General features: G+C 43.3%; 1 protein-coding gene across 1 annotated transcript; it reads right to left on the reverse strand.

Annotated features, from left to right (window-relative positions):
* Positions 1–10,601: 10,601 nt before the first annotated feature.
* On the reverse strand, positions 10,602–16,013 carry prdm13 (PR domain containing 13). The gene is made up of 4 exons (XM_079562062.1): positions 15,785–16,013; positions 14,463–14,594; positions 14,148–14,268; positions 10,602–12,638 (listed from the first exon to the last, which is right to left on the reverse strand). Exons 1-4 carry the CDS (start codon positions 15,950–15,952, stop codon positions 11,137–11,139), a joined length of 1,923 nt encoding a protein of 640 aa, XP_079418188.1. The 5' UTR covers positions 15,953–16,013; the 3' UTR covers positions 10,602–11,136.
* Positions 16,014–19,114: the final 3,101 nt, after the last annotated feature.

Raw genomic sequence — 19,114 nt, forward strand, 5'->3', positions numbered from 1 at the left:
CACAGGTTTTAAATCTGTGTGCTACTGGATTTCCTGGTCAAAGACGGTACTTGAAAAAGCAAAGGTGACATTAGGCAGATATGCTGAAATTAACCCTGTGGACCAAACTGTGATAGCCTTATGGCTGATCTGATCAGGCCGCCAATATGTAACTGTCAAGAAGATGATTTTCAGCAATATTTAGCTATCAAGAAAACCATTTTAGTGTCCAGTTTTAAAGGGTATCAATAATAGGGCCCCTGTCAGTTACAGTGGCAAAGCCATAAGGATGTTGAACTTCAAAGAGGGCCAGCTGTTTGCTCAAAGTGACGTTGGAGTGAAGGAGAGGGGTTCAGTGCCTTAAGAGGCAGACTGAGACGACACGTCCGAGTGTCACTTGGGGTAATAGCCCCGTGGCGGGTATTCATGTGCTGTGAGATTCAGGGAGAACACTCTTCATAGACTTCAATGGGACTTCGGTAATTACTCACTGCTGCACATATGGATGAGATGGCCCACGAGAGGACTTGAGACGCGCACTGCTCTTCCTCCATCTGAAAACCACCTCCGGGTGACTTCAAGAACATCCCTATAATGCTCCAAGACAAAAGTCTCATTACAGGTAATTATGGACTGCCTATATCCCCCTCCACTTTCATCCCCTCATTCAACGGCAGACCCAGGATGCAACAGTGGTAAGGGGGAGGGGAGCGGGCTATTACCTGGGAGCATGCACTGATCATGGCCACTGACGCTTACTGCACTTCCATTCATGTGGAGTGGCTCACTTGTGCGCAGCAATTACCACCAAATGATCCAAACTGGGCCCTGAGCTAAAGTAGCCACACGGCTGAGGGACTGGCCTCCATTACCGCGGTAACTATATTGTCATGTGAGGTTTTGAACAAAGAGAGAACCAACTGGGCCTGTGCTAGTTCTGTGCGGATATATTCAAACATGCAATAATAATAATAATAATAGTAAAAATAATAATAATACTGTACTACTGTACAGAAGAATCTTAAAATACTGTATTTTGACTCAATTAATGGTAGTAAATGTATACATTTCTAAAACAGGCTTCGACTGTAGATTTATATATATATATATATATATATATATATATATATATATATATATATATATATATATATATATAATTCCTGGGATCCAGGAAATACATCAGACATCTCGGTCCAGAAAAAGCGTCTGGCTAGCTCAAGTGGTAAGTCACCCGACTTGCACACAGTAGACCCCGGTTCCAATTCCCAGTTGGGGAAATGGGCTGCCTGTGTGGGTCCTTAGGCAAGACCCTTCACGCTACTGCCTACCTCATACAATGATGAGAGACAATGAAATGAATGACATGCTGGCTCAGATGTTGCCCTGGCCAAACAAGGTCTGCGTCAGGTGCTGGGGAACCAGAGCACCTCGATGTAAAATGGGCAACTGGAAGGAAATGGGCGAGATGCGAGAACAGGGCTCTGATGGAATGCTACTACTCCAGTAACCCTAATCAGATTACATGCAGAGGATGTGGGAGAAAGAAATATATATATATATACTGTATTGAAAATAGAATCAAACAACCATCGGCCACAAAGCAAAGTTGAATAATGTAAAATACCAAATTTCCATTGAGCCTCATGTCAGTGCCATCATAGGCCGTGCACAAGGCCATGCACACGCCCGTCTCGGTCGCCGCAGGAGCTCCCACTGTGGAGCTGGTGCAACAGGCAGCACTGTCACCAACAGATCAAGGGCAACAATGGAGCGTCCTCTGCCTCCCTTTGAAAATGTCACTGTGGGAACAGCATAATCAACCCCATGTCACCACCAGCTGCTGCGTTCGGCCACATTTGGATAAACAACAGCCCGGGACGACTACATTATAAAGACTGGGACAAGTGGGCAGCAATACACAGCGCCAATGGAAAGATGATATTGTTCTGGGTCGTTTGGCCCAGTGTCAATGCTGCGCCCCATCTGTGTCCTCTGGTGAATGAGCCGCATGGAGCAGGACTTGAGACAGTTTCTGAAGTGTGGAGGGTTTGTTATTTGGGGTTTACAATGCACACTTAAACAGCAGTGAGCGGTCGGCTCAATTAGAAAACACACTCTGATTTCTTTTGCATTTGTTTACTGTTTATGGCATAGTAGACCATCTTTTACAGGCCTCTCAATGGATTAATCTTGGGTCAATCTATACGATATCCTTGGGTTCAGTTTGATGTACAATAGAAGGGCCAGGACAAGCAACAGCTGTAGTCCAGCAGTGTGGCCACAAGAGCTGCCCTTTACAATGCACCATTTCAGGCAGGTGTATGTTTTTTTTCTACAATAAAGTGTCCTTGGGAAGCCCATCAGAATGTGCCCAGAGGTTTTGTTATCAGGCCTATAGGCTACCTGTGCATCCTGCTTTCTCCAAGGGCAGGTCACTATGACTGCCCAAGACAACTGCAAGCTTTTCAAGGAAGTAATTTGCACAGAATATAATCTTCCACCACTCCCCATTGCCAGTTAATTACATTAAATATAGGTTGGGTAATGCATGGATGACTCCCCATTCATCTGGTCTGAAGTGCCCTCTCACTAGCAAAGATCTCTTCTCATCTCCAGTACCTGTGAATTATACAAAATGATACGTGCGCATCAGTGCACCGTAGTCGCTAGTAATCCCATTATAACATGTCTGTTAGTACAATAGCAAGATATGGGTTGAATAAAGGCAGCCTTTCTTTGGCTTGTCAAAGGTACGCTGTCTTCCAAATTACTTCTTCAGAAGTTAAAAGGCCCGCTGCCTCATCAGACCATTATACCACACTAATAGATGACCAGTAATTGCAACTAATAACTTATTACTCATCTACACAAATATTCTAATGGGTTGTATTTAGAAGCCAATTTTTCAATAGACATATCAAGAAAGGGGGTTCCTATTCAGCGGGCAGACTGACAGCAACACAAAGAAATACTCTCACAATGGAAGCATAGAAAGCAACCTGTAGCATGTTTTTTCTCCTTGTATCTGGATTAATACCTAACCTTATTCACCGAGATGGGAAACTCAGCTTCATCTTCATCTGTGGAGCTGTGAGCAGCAGGCCTTTGTTTGGTGCCTGGGCCCCTCTTTGAGCGAGATGGTGCAGAGAATTACAGATAATGTGCTCCATCCCCAGTCTCCTGTGTGCTCAGTCTGTGCAGGCCTCACTGCAGCAGTGGCCACAGGGAGGTGGACAGTGTGATTGGAGCTGCAGCAGTTATTGTGGTTTCTACAGGGCTCACAGGTGGAAATGTATTCAGTCTCAGCAGCAGCCCGGGATTACATCCAGCAGAAACTAGTGCAGTCTGATCACATCTGCCTTGTGGGAGTATTTTAGTAATGAGCTCAGTTACTAAAGTAGAAATTACACTGGCCTGTCATGCACTCCCTGGACCAGGGCAACAGCAAGATGGACATTTATGCTTTTTTTCCATTATAATATGGTGCTAATATTATGGTTACATAGGAAATAACATTGCATTCTTTAGTTATACAATCTTTGCCTTCAGCTCCTATTTCACCCTTAGACTCATTTTCTCTCAATAAAACTTTCCTGGAGATTTATGGACTGCCTCAGTACAGTTTACGTCGTCTCCCTTATTTTCGCTGCAATGTAAGTTTGTTAGTTGGTAAAAGTTGCATCTTTTACAAAGCTCTGGTCCGTAAACACTCTTTGGCCTGGAGTGACTGTAGGAGAAGCGCTATCAACAAATATGTTTATTGCCCATGGCGCATTGAACAGAGCACAATGGGTATAGTTAAAGGGGCAGGCGGAGTATATGGCCCCTACTGATCAATGACCTCATCCAGAGTCAGTTTTCCCTTTTAAGTCGGCAACACCAAAGAGCAACGGGGCCCTTTCAGCCCGGCCCGATAACAAACCAACACCAGACAGCCAATAAAGAGACTTCCACTTCATTTAAAAGCAATTAATATTCTTGGCTGGCCGGCGTGGTCCCTTTGGTGTGGCAGGTCTGTACACGCCCCCCTGCGCTGTAATGGGGTTGACTGGTTAACTCTGTGCCACTGCTACCCGGGTGAGAGAGCGGAGGTTTCAATGGGCCTGTCTCACAGCTCACTGCTCCCCAATGGACCAAACCCTTCAATCTATTCCCATGTGTTTCTATTTGCTCCTGCACTTCTTCCACACGTCTCCCGTATAGTCCTCAGTCTGCTCTCGGAGTCCATCTCGGCCTTTGTCCCCTTGTCGCTCTTTCCGTCTTTCTTTGCAAACTTCTATTCTTTGGGTTACTATGGGCCGGTGCTACAATAGGAGCAAGGGTTTAAATAGTTTGCTTTTGTAGAGTTTGGTAATGATTGTCTGCCATGAATGAAAGACTGGTAAAAAATACTCTCTTTCTTTAAGGTGATGCATTCATTTGCTCACAATGAGGAAATATTGAGGATGAGAAAGCCGAGTAGAAGTTCAAAAGCAAATCCAATGAAATGCATTACCAAATGTATACTATACTATATCTGTGACGCCTCATCCACAAGTCACCCTTAATATGAGGTACATTTTTTGTCTAATGCAGCTATTACACTGCATTCCAAATTATTATGCAAATGACATTTTTCTAAGATTTTCTAAATTGTCAACTCAAATGAGAGTCAGCATCATTTTCAAGTCTTTGACTGGTAGAGGATCATTTAAATGTGGTGGAAAAAATTTCCTCGTGACAACAGTATTTTTTTCAAAAATAAATATAGTAAAAACATCAAAGTCAACCGTTCTAAATTATTATGCAACTCATCGTTTCAATACATTTTAAAGCTTGTAATTAACTGAATATGGTCATTTGTTGAATTTGCAGCATTAGGAGAAATCAAAAGCTATTTCAATCAAAAAAGTATTAACAGGTCAAGCTATATTTTACCAAAGGAGCCCTTGTGTGATAGCAGCTTCAAAATTCTTAAATCCATTAAACTTTTTTTGTAGAGTTTCTGCTTGGATTTCTTTGCAGGATGTCAGAATAGCCTCCCAGAGCTGTCGTTTGGATGAAAACTGCCTCCCACCCTCATAGAAGTTTTTTTTGTTGAGGCTCCAAAGGTTCTCAATAGGGTTGAGGTCAGGGGAGGAGGGGGTCCACATCATGAGTTTCTCTCCTTTTATGCCCATAGCAGCCAGTGATGCAGAGGTTTTCTTTACAGCAGGACATGGTGCGTTGTCATGCATGAAGAGGATTTTGTTAGGGAAAGCACGGTGGTCAGTCAGAAACTCCACATATTTCTCAAAGGTCATTTTCACACCTTCAGGGAGCCTAAAAGGGCCTAATGGGGCCGACCAGCTCTCTCCTCATGATACTGGCCCAAAACATAACTCCTCTACCTCTTTACTGACGTCACAGCCTTGTTCGGACATTGTGGCCATTCACCAACCATTCACTACTCCATTGATTTGACCATCCAGGGTTACACGGCCTCATCAGTGAACAAGACTGTTTGAAAATGAGTCCTTATGTATTTCTGAGCCCGTTGCAGCCGTTTCTGTTCATCAGCATTCAATTAACCATTTAGGGGAGGCCCGGATATGAGGTTTATGCACAACTGCAGCCTCTGGAGGGTCCTACACCTTGATGTTCGGGAGACTCCAGAGGCACCAGCAGCTTCAAATACCTGTATGCTGCTTTGTAGCATCTGTTCTCTTAATCTGATGTGTTTGTCTGGCAGAAACCGTCCATATTGTGCCTTTATCTGCACAAAACGGAGTGTGCTCTGAATCATCCACAAATCTCTTGTCTGTACGATGATTACGCTTAATCTTTCATGAAATATCGAAGGTTTTCATACCTAGACCAAGGCATTCAACTATTTCACGCTTTTAATCAGCAGAAAGACCCTTTTTCTTTCCCATATTGCTTGATAATGATGATCTGCTTAATAAAATGGAACACCCTTTTTCAGTAGTTTTTCCCTTAACTGGGCTTAACCTAAAAACTAATCATCCCAGGTCTCTGAGATTAATGTCAGTGATTCATAGATCCCCGAGACACAATTACCATCCATGAGTTTCATTATTATTGTTTTTTTTTTACCTTTTTGACACAAAAATCCAATTTGCATAATAATTTGTAACGCAGTGTATTTTTATTAATTGCTGACTGTTTTATGCACATCCTGTGGCGATTGCAGGTATAACTATGTCCCTTTTCAATGCAAAACCACCATCATGGATATGCCTTTTTATGACCCTGAAAAAAAATCACAAAATTTACAAAACATTCCAGGTGAAACAGATGTGCACACAAAAGAAGCAGCCACCAAACAATGACTCAACATTTTACCACCAACAATTTCATTTCACACATAACGTGTGTCCTTGACCATTGTGGCCTGGCTTCGCAAACCGTTTCACTTAGCTGAATTGATGAGACTAGTGCATTAGCAATCGCCTGGTTGTTTATCAGGGTGAGGGTAATGGGTAATCAATGGGACAAATTGAACAATACTTCTGAATCCAACTTTATTTCAAAATCCAGACTCTGGTGCACTGGAGATCTGTATTATGAAGTATTTGATCACAAACAGAAAGCTGATTTGATTTTGAAGGCCACACAGGCCCTTCACAATGGGTCGAGAAAATGAGTGATGATTTGATCAGTTTCTCTGCTCTAAACACTGGCACAAGCAGCGGGTCGATAGTCGCTTGTTGGAGCCTGTGGGCTTCAGTTAAGCCCAACTTTTAACCCAGGCTGCCATAGCAACTCCTAATCTGCCCCATTTGTTGCAATTGTGCATGTGAAATAGAGTTGTTTCATAATGATTCTGTTTCCCCTTTAACACAATAAACATTAAATTTGATTATATCTCAGAAACACTCAGCACTGTGACGGGACAAATGGAATACGGTCTTTTCCAACGCTCCTTCCAAATAATAAGTATATGTTTTTGATAATATGACACAAAATCCTTATGTTCAGGTTTAAAAGAAAGAATTCAAAGAAGTAACTGAGTCCCTATAACATAAACTTTTGGCGTAGTAACAATATTATACTCACAAACCGATGCAGATTGACCTGCTTTATGTGAGAGGAACACTAGGCCTTATGGCTTTGACAAACCTGCACAAAATGAAAATTCATCCTCATCATTGTGCACATCAAACACCGGGGCCCATGCACGGCAGACTCATTTGCAGCTGAATGTCAGGGGGAGCAGAGGCAGTGGCTGTTTAGCATGTGTTTATGTAATGGAAGTGTGGACGAGGGGGACCAGCAGAACGCAACTGGTGTCATGGTCACACAGCCTTCTGCCTGCTGCTGCCCAGTCCCGGGAAGTGTGTCATACGTAATTCACATCATCAACTTTTTTAGCAAGACCTAGTTAGGTGATTTTTTTGTCGAACTGTGATTAAATATGGCCAGGCTTAGGAATGGTGCATTTGGATCAACAGGTCTACATCATATAGCAATAACAGTTCAGAGATTCAGTGTAAAATGGTGTTATTTAAGGTTTACTGTGAAAAATCTATTGTGTAAGCCATGCTAGTTAAAGCGGGGGTTTTATCATGACAGAACTTACAAAGTGCAATTAGAATCAGGATTTTGGTGCAGTCTGGGACCTTTACATGGTTTGATGAGACCTACTTTGTCACAAAAAAGAAAACATCAGTATGTGTGTATAAAAAAAACATGGCATAGAGGAGCACAGAGTAACAGCAATACTTGTGTTTGCTGCGCATCCCTCCATGTTGTCCTGTATCTCGTCAGTGCATCTTCCCTCTCCATGTAACCAGCTGAGCATTTTTACTCTACCTGGTTTACCTGCAGGACCCCTGTCACTTCGTGTAGACTCTGTCAAACCAGGCCATCTCCAAGAGGCCCACATGCCCCGTTAGATAGATGTATGTAGACTGTGCAGGGTCACACTGAGTTTAAGGCGTGTGTGTGAGAGAGGCACAGTGTGACCAGCTCCGTGTGTTGACTCTACCTGGTTTACCTGCTCCGGGAGAGTGGGCTGCAAGCGACCGAGCAGCAACGAAACATCACATCCGATAGACTCATGCCTCCATGAAGAAATACTGCAGTTCTTACCAACCAATCTATGTTATTATTGTTGCGTCGACTGACAGTGACCTTGGACCTGAAAAGACACTTTAATAAAGAACAGAACCCTAACTGTAATGAGCAATGGTCACATTTTCTGTGCCTCTGGTTAAGGGTTTCATTCTCTCTCCGAAGGCTGGAGTGCTTTTGAGATCTGCGTTTGTAAATTCTGCATGTTCATATAAATGTATGAAGAAAACCTGCACAAACGGACTGTGTCCTGGAAGTTTAAACCTTTTAATCAGAGAGAACATCCCTCTGAAAGACAACTATTTCCATTACCTATCACACAGAAAATGTCACCATTGTACCTGTGCAGCTCTGCCTGAATAGAGAAATAGAGGTTGAGCGTTTGGTGCGACATGGTCATTTGATGGCTGTATAACAAAACTTTTATCCACTGCAAAGGACAAGTATACCGATTCAAAAGAAGCTTTGAATATAAGGAAACCAATGTCATGAGAAAGAATGAGGCCGACACATTTTTAGTGAAGCGACCCCGTAACATATGCAATGTATGATTAAAGATCCATGTTGGGGTGTCGCCTTGCTGTACAAATGTATACGATCAATAAAAGCTCATTTTTTTCTTGTGTGATTCTGCATATGATATTCATAGTGTACGCCAAGTGCCTTAAGGTTATTGTCAGTCCTAGTCCAACCTTGATGCTCCAACGTACAATCCTATATCAAAACTCTGTCAGAGAATATGATGTTCTTACGTGTAAATGTTGGAGGCTTCGATTTCTCTGTCAGAAATAGCTTCCAAGTCTTTAGAAACTGAATCAGCGGCCAAAGAATAGCCTACATAACTTCAAAATTATGACTTTTTTATAGTTTGATAAAATGAAGTAAAAGCTAAACGTATAGGCAATGTATAAACAATGTATAAACAATGTATTATTGCTCCTTGTTGAAGTGCAAGGATTTACAAAAAAGAAAATCTTTGAAATATAAAACCTTGGATTGAAAGTCTACTTGCTACTTGTGTTCTGTCTGTTTAGTGAGGCAAGGCAAGCAGGTATTGTGTGACCAAGGATTTTTGCACCAGGTTTTGAGGAAGGCAGCAAACAAACAGTGAAGTGCATCGGCTACCACTGAAGTCGGCTTTTTGGATCTGGTTCTAGGCCGGGAGTCAAAACTCTCTCAATCAAAGCCCTTTTTTCCCATTGTCTTCACTAATGAACAGCACTAATTGATTGTTAATGCTGGTGGGAGGGGAGCAGAGCAGGGTGAGAGAGCGGGGAGTGAGTTCCACAATAGCGGCTGGATTTAGTCCAAAAATGATGTGAAGCTCAGTTTTGACAAGTGCCGTGATAAAGCAGGAGATTCATCATGGGGTAGTTAACTTACAGACTGAAAATAATGCCAAGTTGAATTATGTTAATCCTTGGTTTGTGCAAATAGGTAGTTGTGTTAAATTGTGAAAAAGAGGGGTGATAAAACATCTGACAACAAATTCATATCCAGCTTATATTCACACTAAGAAATGTGTCTGTGCACTGGGTGACAGTAAGAGCCATTATAGTCTGGCTAAAATAATTTCTTAGTCTTTGCATTTTAACTTGCTGTAAGAGATTGACCTCTGGCACTTTGGCTGGAATAAAGCAAAAATAACCTTGAAAGGAACTGAGAATCATTTTCTTCATTTTGTTTAACCTTGATTCTTATGTGTATTTATATTTCTAATTTTGATTAATTTCCTGGTCATGACACTCAGGCCAGAACAAAACATTTAACATATAATGTTGTTGTGCAGTATTTTTCAGTTTGCTCCCGAGTGAAGTCTGGAGACATGCTCTGCTCCTCTGAAGTCGTGCCTCATCCAAATCACAAGTGGCAGGTTTTCAAACCACACTCAATGAATTAGAAAAAAGGTGCCATTTTAGAGGGAATTTTTGGTCCAGTACTTGTTGGCTCCATTGATAAATTGAATATCATCTTTCTCTCCGTTTGCACTATATCATTTTTTTTAAATTATTTCTGCACAAAAGTAAAATACGAAACAAATCAATCATGGGAATCTGATTCATGATTATCAGAGTGTCATTATCATTGGTAGTATTATTAGTTATTCTTCTTTATATTATTATTATTATTATTATTATTATTATTATTATTATTATTATTATTATTTCCATTATTGTTGTTATTATTGTTGTTGTTTCGTTAATGTGTGAATGTTTTAATGAAAACACGCCCCTTCGAACATCACCTTTAATTTATTTTTTTTAAATAATTTATTTGAAAAAACAATAATATCGTCTCCATTGACATTGAGACTTATAAACAACGAAACACTTCTCCACTGAAATGTATGAGAAATAGCATACTTTACATTTTAATTTACATATTTATGCTGTACCAGCGTCATACATTTAACATTTCCGAATAATTCCCTCTTTAACACAAAAACTGAAACTGTTTCTTAAAGAACAGCTTGCGCCTCGAAAGTGCAATTCTTAAAGACCAAAGTAATACAGAGGCTAAAAATAAGAATAAAAATAAAACACAAAATGTTCACATGGGGGAGGAAAAGATGCCCGTGCTGTTAATAAAGTGCAACTGGCAGTTTGAGATGAGAGTGTGTGACCATAAAATACACTTGACTCGCTTTCCTTTGGAGATATGCGTAAAACATCGATCAAACCGTGCAGTGCGCAATGTGCGGGAAGAGAGTTGTTTATAATACACGTACAAACAACCTGTCGATTCGTTGCCGTGTACGAATAAAGTCAAGACTTTGATTGCTTTGTTCCATCACTTCTGAAAGGCTTTAGTGAAAACAATTTGAGCTAAACGCCTTGAAAGCTTTATTATGTATCTGTTGTGTGTGTTGTTTATCCATCCAAAATGTTGGACCTATTGGCCAAATTAAAATAAAATATAAATATGAAGTAGAGGCGGGCATTTTGGCAGTAGTTTTAAATGCGCATTGGAACAGCGGAACAGCGGAAGTCAGTTGAGGCCTGTGCGTAAAACCTCTGAACAAAACCACAATATCTAATTACATCGTATTCGTTTTATACCACTGACAACAGGAGAGTGTCTGTTCTACTTTATGTTATTTCAGTCCGTGTTTTTGCTCATCTCCTGGTCGCTCTGGTCGTCGGTAAAACACACGTCCACGTCACTGTCGTTGTCGCTCTTCTGCTCCGCATCTTCAAAGAGGCCTCCCGGTTTCTCGTCCAGCTTCTTCACGCTCTGGCCCGGGTGTCTGGACTTCACGTGCCTCTCCAGGTCCCGCCTCCTCACCAGCACCTTGCCGCAGAAGTCGCACCTGTACGGCGTGTTGCCCTCGGCGTGCAGGCGAATGTGCTTGTTCAAGTTACTCGGGTCACCGAAGGGCCTGAAGCACACTTTGCACTTGAGCGGCTTGTAGCCCGTGTGAGTCCTCATGTGGATTTTCAGGCCGTATTTTCTGGAGTACAGCTTGCCGCAGTACAAACACAGATGACCCTTTTTGGGTTTACCGGGCGCGGCGTTGCTCGTGTTGGCAGCGGGCATGGCGTCCAGCCGCGTCCTGTTCTTTTCCGCCGCGATCTCTGACAGCTGCTGGGTATGCATCGCGATCTCCCGGTCTATGTTGGTGATGGAGCCCATGTCTTGGCTCAGGGCGGGCGCGCCGAAGTATGGCATGTTCTCCGGATACTTGAGCAGGTTGCTGAAGTGGAACTTGAGCGGATAATAGGGCGAGCCGTACAGGAGCTCCCCGTTGTACACCGTGAATGGCATGAGAGGGATGTTGCAGTCTGCGCCCGCGTACGATTTGACGCCATCAAACTGTGAGAGCGAAAATCTTTCAAAGTGCAGTCCGGGGGGCATTTGTGGGTATCGGGAAGGGGACAGGCCCGAGTGCATCCGGCTCTCAACGTGCTTAAAGGCGGATGTTTCCTCCACGTGTGGCAGTAAAGGGAAACCTCTCAGTGGATTTGGGACCATTGGAGAATTCGGGTCCATAAGTGAAGGTGGGCACTTTGGGGGGTGACCTAAGCCGCTTCCGTTTAGACTTTCCCCGCTGTTGCGAACTGGCTTCATGCTCCCAATGAGCTTGCTGAACCCGAGGCCGCTCAGTTTCCCGTTAACGTCATCCCGCGACGACGCGTCAGTGACTTTAGAGACGCCGGTCGGTTTAAATGCAGAGCGCACGCCCGGATGGAAGCCCATGTTGCCCAGCACCGACGCCCCCAAACCGAGCAGGTGCCCCGGTTGGCTTCTGGCCGATGTCACGCTCATGTCCAGCGCCCTGTCCTGCTCCTCGGCGCTGGGTTTCTTTGCCTTGGCGACGAGGAAAGGCGACGGCGCAAGTGAGGCACGCCTGCCGGAGTCTGACACCGAGGTGGAGCCGTGACTGCGGGGAGATGCGGATGTGTTGGGGATGTCGCCAGACTTGGGGGACCTGCTGAATGTCTCTGAGCCTCTGGCCTGTTGCTGTTGTTGCTGCTGCTGATGCTGCTCGCTGTTGAAGCCCCTCCCGTTGCTAAGCGGGCAGTGGAAGTGCACGTGGGCCTTGAGCGTGTTTGGGTATTTGAAGATTCTCCAGCAGTACCAGCAGATGTAACGCTCCTCACCTGTGCACAAAATGAGAAAAATAAAATATTGAATAACGGTTTACAAATTGCTAATATTGTGGGCTGTATAATGTTCATTGCGTTTTATCCTTTTTAAATTATAGATATATAGGCCTAATGTAACGTAAACCTTATGTATTGGCATTGATTGGCTGCATTCCGTTTACGCAAGGCCGTGTCTGTCTCTCTATGTCTGTCTGTCTTTCTTTTTTTTTCATTATTCAACTTTTTGATATTTTTTTTCTTTTCATTTCTTGTTGTTTGTTGTTTGTTTAGGTTTTTCACTTTGGGACCCCCTTTTCTTTCTTTTTTTTTACGATCTCTTGCCAAACGGGACGAGACAGCAGGGGTCACCATAATGACCCCCAGTGGATCATTCAGACTTAACATAGCTGTAATGATTTTGTAATCCTCACACGGGGTCATTGTTTACGCCCGCGCGTCAAAAGAGCAAACGCCCCGTCCAATCTGGCGCTCCGCTATATTCACTGCGGTCCACCGTGCCCCTGCTCTGCCAGTGGAGATACTCTTCTTTCCCCGTGGAAGTGACAGCAGCTGTGGCTTGAAATCGCAAGTCTCCAGAAACAATGGCGGCGGCCCATCTGTTGACGCTTCATAATGGAGAAGAGCGTATGTCCAGGAGCGCTCTCGATGTGTTGGGGCCGCAGAATCAGGGCAATATACACCCCACATAAAAGTTAGCATTCATCGAGCCACAATACCTTAACGCACCCACCTAATTTACCGTGAAGCACTTGTTTTTGAATTTATTTGCTTTTGAATACGTGAATGAATATTAATGGCGCGGTGACATTTGCTCACCTCCCTCTGATGAAATGAATCCTCTTCAGAGCGTCATTCAACAAGAGCCTTTTTTTCTTTTTTTGGGGTTACCATTATTTACATTTATTTAGCCTATTTATTTTTGGTCACAATTAGCCAGCGATATCGGTTCACTTACACGGTTTATTTTAGTGTGCAAAAAAGGATAAAACATATTGAAGGAATTTCTAATCTTTTCCTGTTTGTAATCGGATTATTTTCATGGTGAATTGGTGTTGTGCCAAAATTAAAAAAAAAAAAATGTAAACCCAAGCGCCAAATATGGACCTGGGCCATAACAAGGGGGCAAACATGATAGAGGATAAAGTCGCAGACCTGAAGAAACTGATCGTGATAAAGGCCTAATTATTATATCATTCATTCGGAAGGAAGTTGTCCTTTAGGAAAAGGGGCAAAAACACATGTTTACTCAAAGGAGGCTCCGCGTTTTGTAGACTTGCCAAATAAAATATTTAGAATCCGGAATCTTTGCGCAAGTGACGAACGACAGCTAAATTAATTGTCTGTGCATTCAATTGATTTTCCTCCAGACGTCAATCCAGAGTGAACTGTTATTGAACAGTCTTCATCACATCATAATGTCGCGATGTCTTCTCCAAAACAGACATATAGCCATCGTCGTTGCGCGCAGGCAATACCTTAGACAATTAGACAATTAGACAATACCTTTTTCGTCGTGCGTTGGCGTTGCTGTTGTGGGGATGTCGTACCACTGTGCCAGTGTGTTGGAGTACCACACGGTGAGCTCTTCTCCTGCTGCGATTTCTCTCAGCACGCGGAAGAAAATCTGTAACACACAACGCATTTCGTTGTTACTTCTCTATATTAAGCACTTTGCACGTATTAAGGCCAAGACTCAAATGAGGGGATTTGTCGACTCAAAATGAAATCCCTTCATCACGTAAGTCATTGGGCAAATTATTGCATTAAAGTATTGAGATAAGTGGATGCATATTTTGCATCCTGCATGAAAGAAATTACCTGTCCCCCTGGGAGGTCTGACACTGCTTCCAAGTTTTGTTCTTGACTGTTTCTTGCTGCCCGGATGAAACCAATCCAGTCTGGCAAAGGACAGCCCGACTCATCCACGAACTCTCCACGAACCAGGCGGACCTGAAAGAACCGCAAAGAGTTTTCATTGTTATCGAGGATTGCGTGCAACTCATAAGTTATAGAATAGGCCAACATTTTTAGAACATGAGTGGAAAATTGTCCCCAGGGCGGGCATCATTTTTCGTGTATTTATCTGTACTGTATTTTAAATAACATTGTTACAATTATTTCCTGACCCACGCATCTGTCTACTGTATAGGTGTTGGGGAGACGCATGGCCACAACGCGCATAATGCGTCTTTATCCGCTCTGCTGATACATGCCTTCCGGAGACGGGCCTAATTGAGTTGATATGGGAAACGAATTTGAGGAGTGTCAAAGCGTTTCTAAATTGTTCAAAGACATTAAAGATAGAAGCGTGACATTTGACACAGAGATTGCACCTGATGATCGCCTTGAGCCCCGGGGCCACGCATTTAGACGCATCAATCACGCGCGATGACAGCTGCAACAATAACGGGGCGCGGTCACGGGCGCACTTAAAACAGTGTTTACAGCTCTTTATTTGCAAATTAGGTGCAGAAGCGTTGATTCATAAACTCTCACTTTCCGAACGAAGTTACAATAGGCAGTGTTTTTTTTATTGTCCCATTCGTTCAAACTGTAAGTTGCGATTTAAAAATAAACCAAGGATAAAAATCCCCTTTAGTCTACTTTATTTGCCTTTACTGTCTTATCATTTTCAAAAAAAAGCACAATTTATATTATTTCTATATCCTGGAGGTTTGCTCACGGCCTCATTGGCATCTTTCCATGGCCGGATTACAACAACATTAAACGGCTCATCGAGATAACAAGCAGTGGGCAACAGAGAGGGCACGGAGTCCTATTAGACCGGTTAAGACAGCGCAGACTGACAGGACGGCCGCTAATGGAGCTCAGTTTTTCCGAACAGGACAGAGCAAAGAAATGAACAGGTTGAGGCTTGATTCAATTTGGCAGACAGGATTTGCAATCATAACAGATCGTTTGTATTTACACATGCTGTTATTATTGTGTGACATTTTACATATCTATAATTTAAAACATTTAAGATGCGCTAAGAAGTTAAAAGACCGCACAATATGAGCCAATACAAATTGAATACAAGTTTATAATCAAATAAAACTCATTAAAAACAATATTACAAAGGACCTCCAACAATAAAGTTAATTAGGTAAATGCATTAAATAAAATATCAAGTTACTGACCTTCTTCTTGGGTCCCACTTCCTTGCGGTCTGACGCGTACTTCCCAAGTTTGAAGACTCCTGGTACGGGACCTATCCGCAGCCCAGCTGGGATGCTGCAGTCCGCGAACACACTGATCGTGGAGGACGCCCTGCTGGCTTGCATGGCGTGGGGTGAGATCAGAACCATGAAGCCTGCTGGACACGGAAAGGGAGAAGGATGGCAAAAAGAAGAGGAGGAAGAGGACCGGCTGATGTCCGACCTCAGAGTGACGCGCTGGGTGCTCCTCTTCAGCTTTTCTAGTGATGGTGCCAGGCAAAGGTAGCCCCCCTCCTCCCCTCGCTGCCGACCCCCACCCCTCCCTACCCACTGGGATCCTAGGTGCTCCAGAGATGAGAAGCTGCAGCTTCTGCGCGTGCAAGTGCGCGTGAGTGTGAGAGAGTTGGGCTCTCCCAGCAGCTGTGCGCACGGAGCTCAAAACGGGCCTGGTCTTGTGGTCACATGGAGACTTTCCCTCACTCTGTCGAATAATGAATCGCTCCAAAACGGTCAAGAGACACAAAGAGCCCTACGACCTTCCCATCCCCAAAATCCAATTTGTCAAGGCCAGAGAAAAGAGGGAGTAGAATCAAAGGTCCAGAGCTACCATTAATCCTCAGCATGTGGCATTGTTCCTCAGACAGTTCCGATATTTGAACTGACAAATCCACTGTATAATTTATCCATAAATCGTCGTCCTTTCCATTCTTCCTATTCAGCCAGCTTTTGGAAATCAGTGACTACTTTAAATCTAGTTGGCCGACTATTCTCTGGGGGTTCATATTCTTCAAAGCGCTTTCTTCTCCACCTCCTTTGTGTCTTTAGTCGGACAAAAGGAGCACCAAAGTTTAGAGGACTTGTTAACTTCTATTGACTCTCGGCGTGTGCCGGACTGGGACCAGGCAGGTACTCAGGGCTCAACCACCAGCAACACTTGTCTATGATTTTTGCTTCTTCCCACGCACTTTGCTTTGGCTTGTTTTTGAGTCTATATACGCAAATGTGCACCAAAGCCTGTGATTAAGTGATTGGCGACTTGTTGTACAGGCACATTTTCTAGACACTGATTAGGCTAAAATGGGCAAACAAGCAAGTATAGGCCCTGCTCTACAGTTATAAATCTGATCATTATTATGATTATGATTATTGTTATGATTGTTTTATGATTATTATGATTATAATATTATTATTATTATTATTATTAGGCATATTATTTGTATTTCTATTGTTTTTTTTGTTTTTGTTTTTATTATAGGCTAATGTAATATATAATGAACTTGTTAAACGAATAGGTAATACATTCAAAAGCTCAAAAGTTTTGTTTAAGCTTTCATTTAAATCCCTCTTTACTGGTTGAGTTTATTTTCCCACAGGCACATCCAGGTTTATTAATAACATTAACCCCCTTCACCTTCTCCTCTGCAGGAATCCCTGCCGCGCTGCGCTCCTTCGCTCCTAAAGCGTCCGAGCGACACGCGAACAATCTCTTCAATAGTGGCAATGTTTTTCCCCGACGGTTCGCTCGGGTTATTTATTAACTCCGCACAATTTGCAACTGTTCCCATCCAACCGCTGCTCTGCATAAAAATCCAGTCTCTCTGTCCAAAAGAATGACTCCCCGAATAAAAGTGTTGTTTTTTTTCTGCTGGGTGAATCTGCGCTCCAGAACAGTCAGGGTCAGAGTGAATGCAGTGTATGGGGCAAATGGGATGGAAAATTAAATGAAATTAAACGCTTTGGCCATCGGTATTGTCCTCGCTCCCCTTTCTTCAGAAAATACATTAATTACACGGTCGGATCTTTATTCTGGGACATTATTGCGAAGTTCATCAACAACGGTTCGTAAGTGTGAGCTCTTTAATGAACTTAAAAAACGACTCGAGAAGAATCAGCCCTTCTTGGGACACAGGGTTTTGTGCCCTGCTCAGGCTGACTCCTGCCAGCCTATTCTGGACTTCACTGTTTAAGACAGGGGCTCTGATTGAGCTGGTTGACCATTAATGGGCCATGAATACAGAGGAACAACCTGTCTGCAAAGCAAAGCGGTAAATGCACGGAGCAATGCCCCACCAGGGATCTCCATTCAAGCGCCACGGCCATACTTCAGGGATGCCAAGGGTTCACCAGCTCCTTTCTGGACTGGTTTCAATGGCCCACCATTGAGGACCCCTAAGAGCAAAGAAGAAAACACATTTTTTATGTCGACCCATAAACGTTGTTCGCCCCTATTCAACGCAGAGCAATCATTGTCCAATTTAGCAATAGGTCGTTGTTGTGGCCTATTTCTCACACATTCCCACGTCTCAAAAATAACTGTATTTCTCCACCTTTCACATTTGTCTGGTCACACTATTTAGCCTATGTAGCCTAAAACAAAGAGTAAATGTTTAAGGCTACTTTATATTCCGTTCAGATCTGCTAGAAAACTTTGATCGTTTATATCGCTCCCCCTTCTATTCTGCCCTCGTTGAGTTAAAGACTGCCTCGGTGAGAAACCTGGGGAAAGTTGCAAGCTGCGCCCAGGGCAGACCAGCTGCCTTGATGCGGGTGGGACATTAGCGACGCGTTTGAATAGTAATTATGCTTGTATGAGACTCCCACCAGATGACATGATTGGGATTTTAACCCAGACTAATATTCAAAATCGCATTAGAGAAGAGGCGAATAAACGGCACCTGATTCAGCGCAGCTCATGCGTGCCTTCATTCGCCCTTTTACGCTTCGGAGTGGGCTGCACCATTTCGGTATTCAAAGTCTCTCTACAAAGTTTTCTCCCGCCGCATTTCCCTAAGACATTGTCTCGCTTGAGAAGACTTGGATAAAGGCGTGTGAAGTTGTGAGAATTGATATGTTTCGGTGTACCTTATAAATTCATACCTTTTCTCAATGGAGCGCCTCAAAAAGAAAGTATCACTCAGGCCGATTTTCTCTGCTGTCGAACGCATTTAGCAGGAGATCTATTTAAGAAGTTCATTCCTAAGCAAATGTATGCAGCTTGAACTGCATGAATAGGGCAGCGTGTCAGCCGACCCTAATTGGGATTTAGCCACCCAAAGCATGTGCACAAAGTAACGGAGAATCGCAGATTTCAAAGAGAGTCGCAACTTTTGCCCTCCAGTGTGAATGTCAGGCGCCTTTCCCCTCGCCTCGTGAGAAGAGAAGCATGCCAGCGGGGATGGAGGTTAGTGACCCGACTGGCTTCTGGTTTGTTTTCTTCGAAATGAAAGTGCAAGAAAAGCAACTCAGTGGCAAAGAGCAGGTTTAGGTACAACTCAGATTTGTGAGCGCGTAAATGACGCAATGAAGGCAGCT

Source organism: Gobius niger, assembly GCF_951799975.1.
Source record: "Gobius niger genome assembly, chromosome: 8".
Taxonomy (NCBI): domain Eukaryota; kingdom Metazoa; phylum Chordata; class Actinopteri; order Gobiiformes; family Gobiidae; genus Gobius; species Gobius niger.

What these genes read in the sequence shown, in the direction of transcription:
- prdm13 (XM_079562062.1), bottom strand. Translation starts at nt 15,952, where the DNA reads ATGGTTCTGATCTCACCCCACGCCATGCAAGCCAGCAGGGCGTCCTCC. An exon ending in AAGTGGGACCCAAGAAGAAG is followed by an intron (nt 14,595 to 15,784) that starts GTCAGTAACTTG and finishes CGGTTCTTTCAG; the next exon opens with GTCCGCCTGGTTCGTGGAGA. An exon ending in GCCAACGCACGACGAAAAAG is followed by an intron (nt 12,639 to 14,147) that starts GTATTGTCTAAT and finishes TTTTGTGCACAG; the next exon opens with GTGAGGAGCGTTACATCTGC.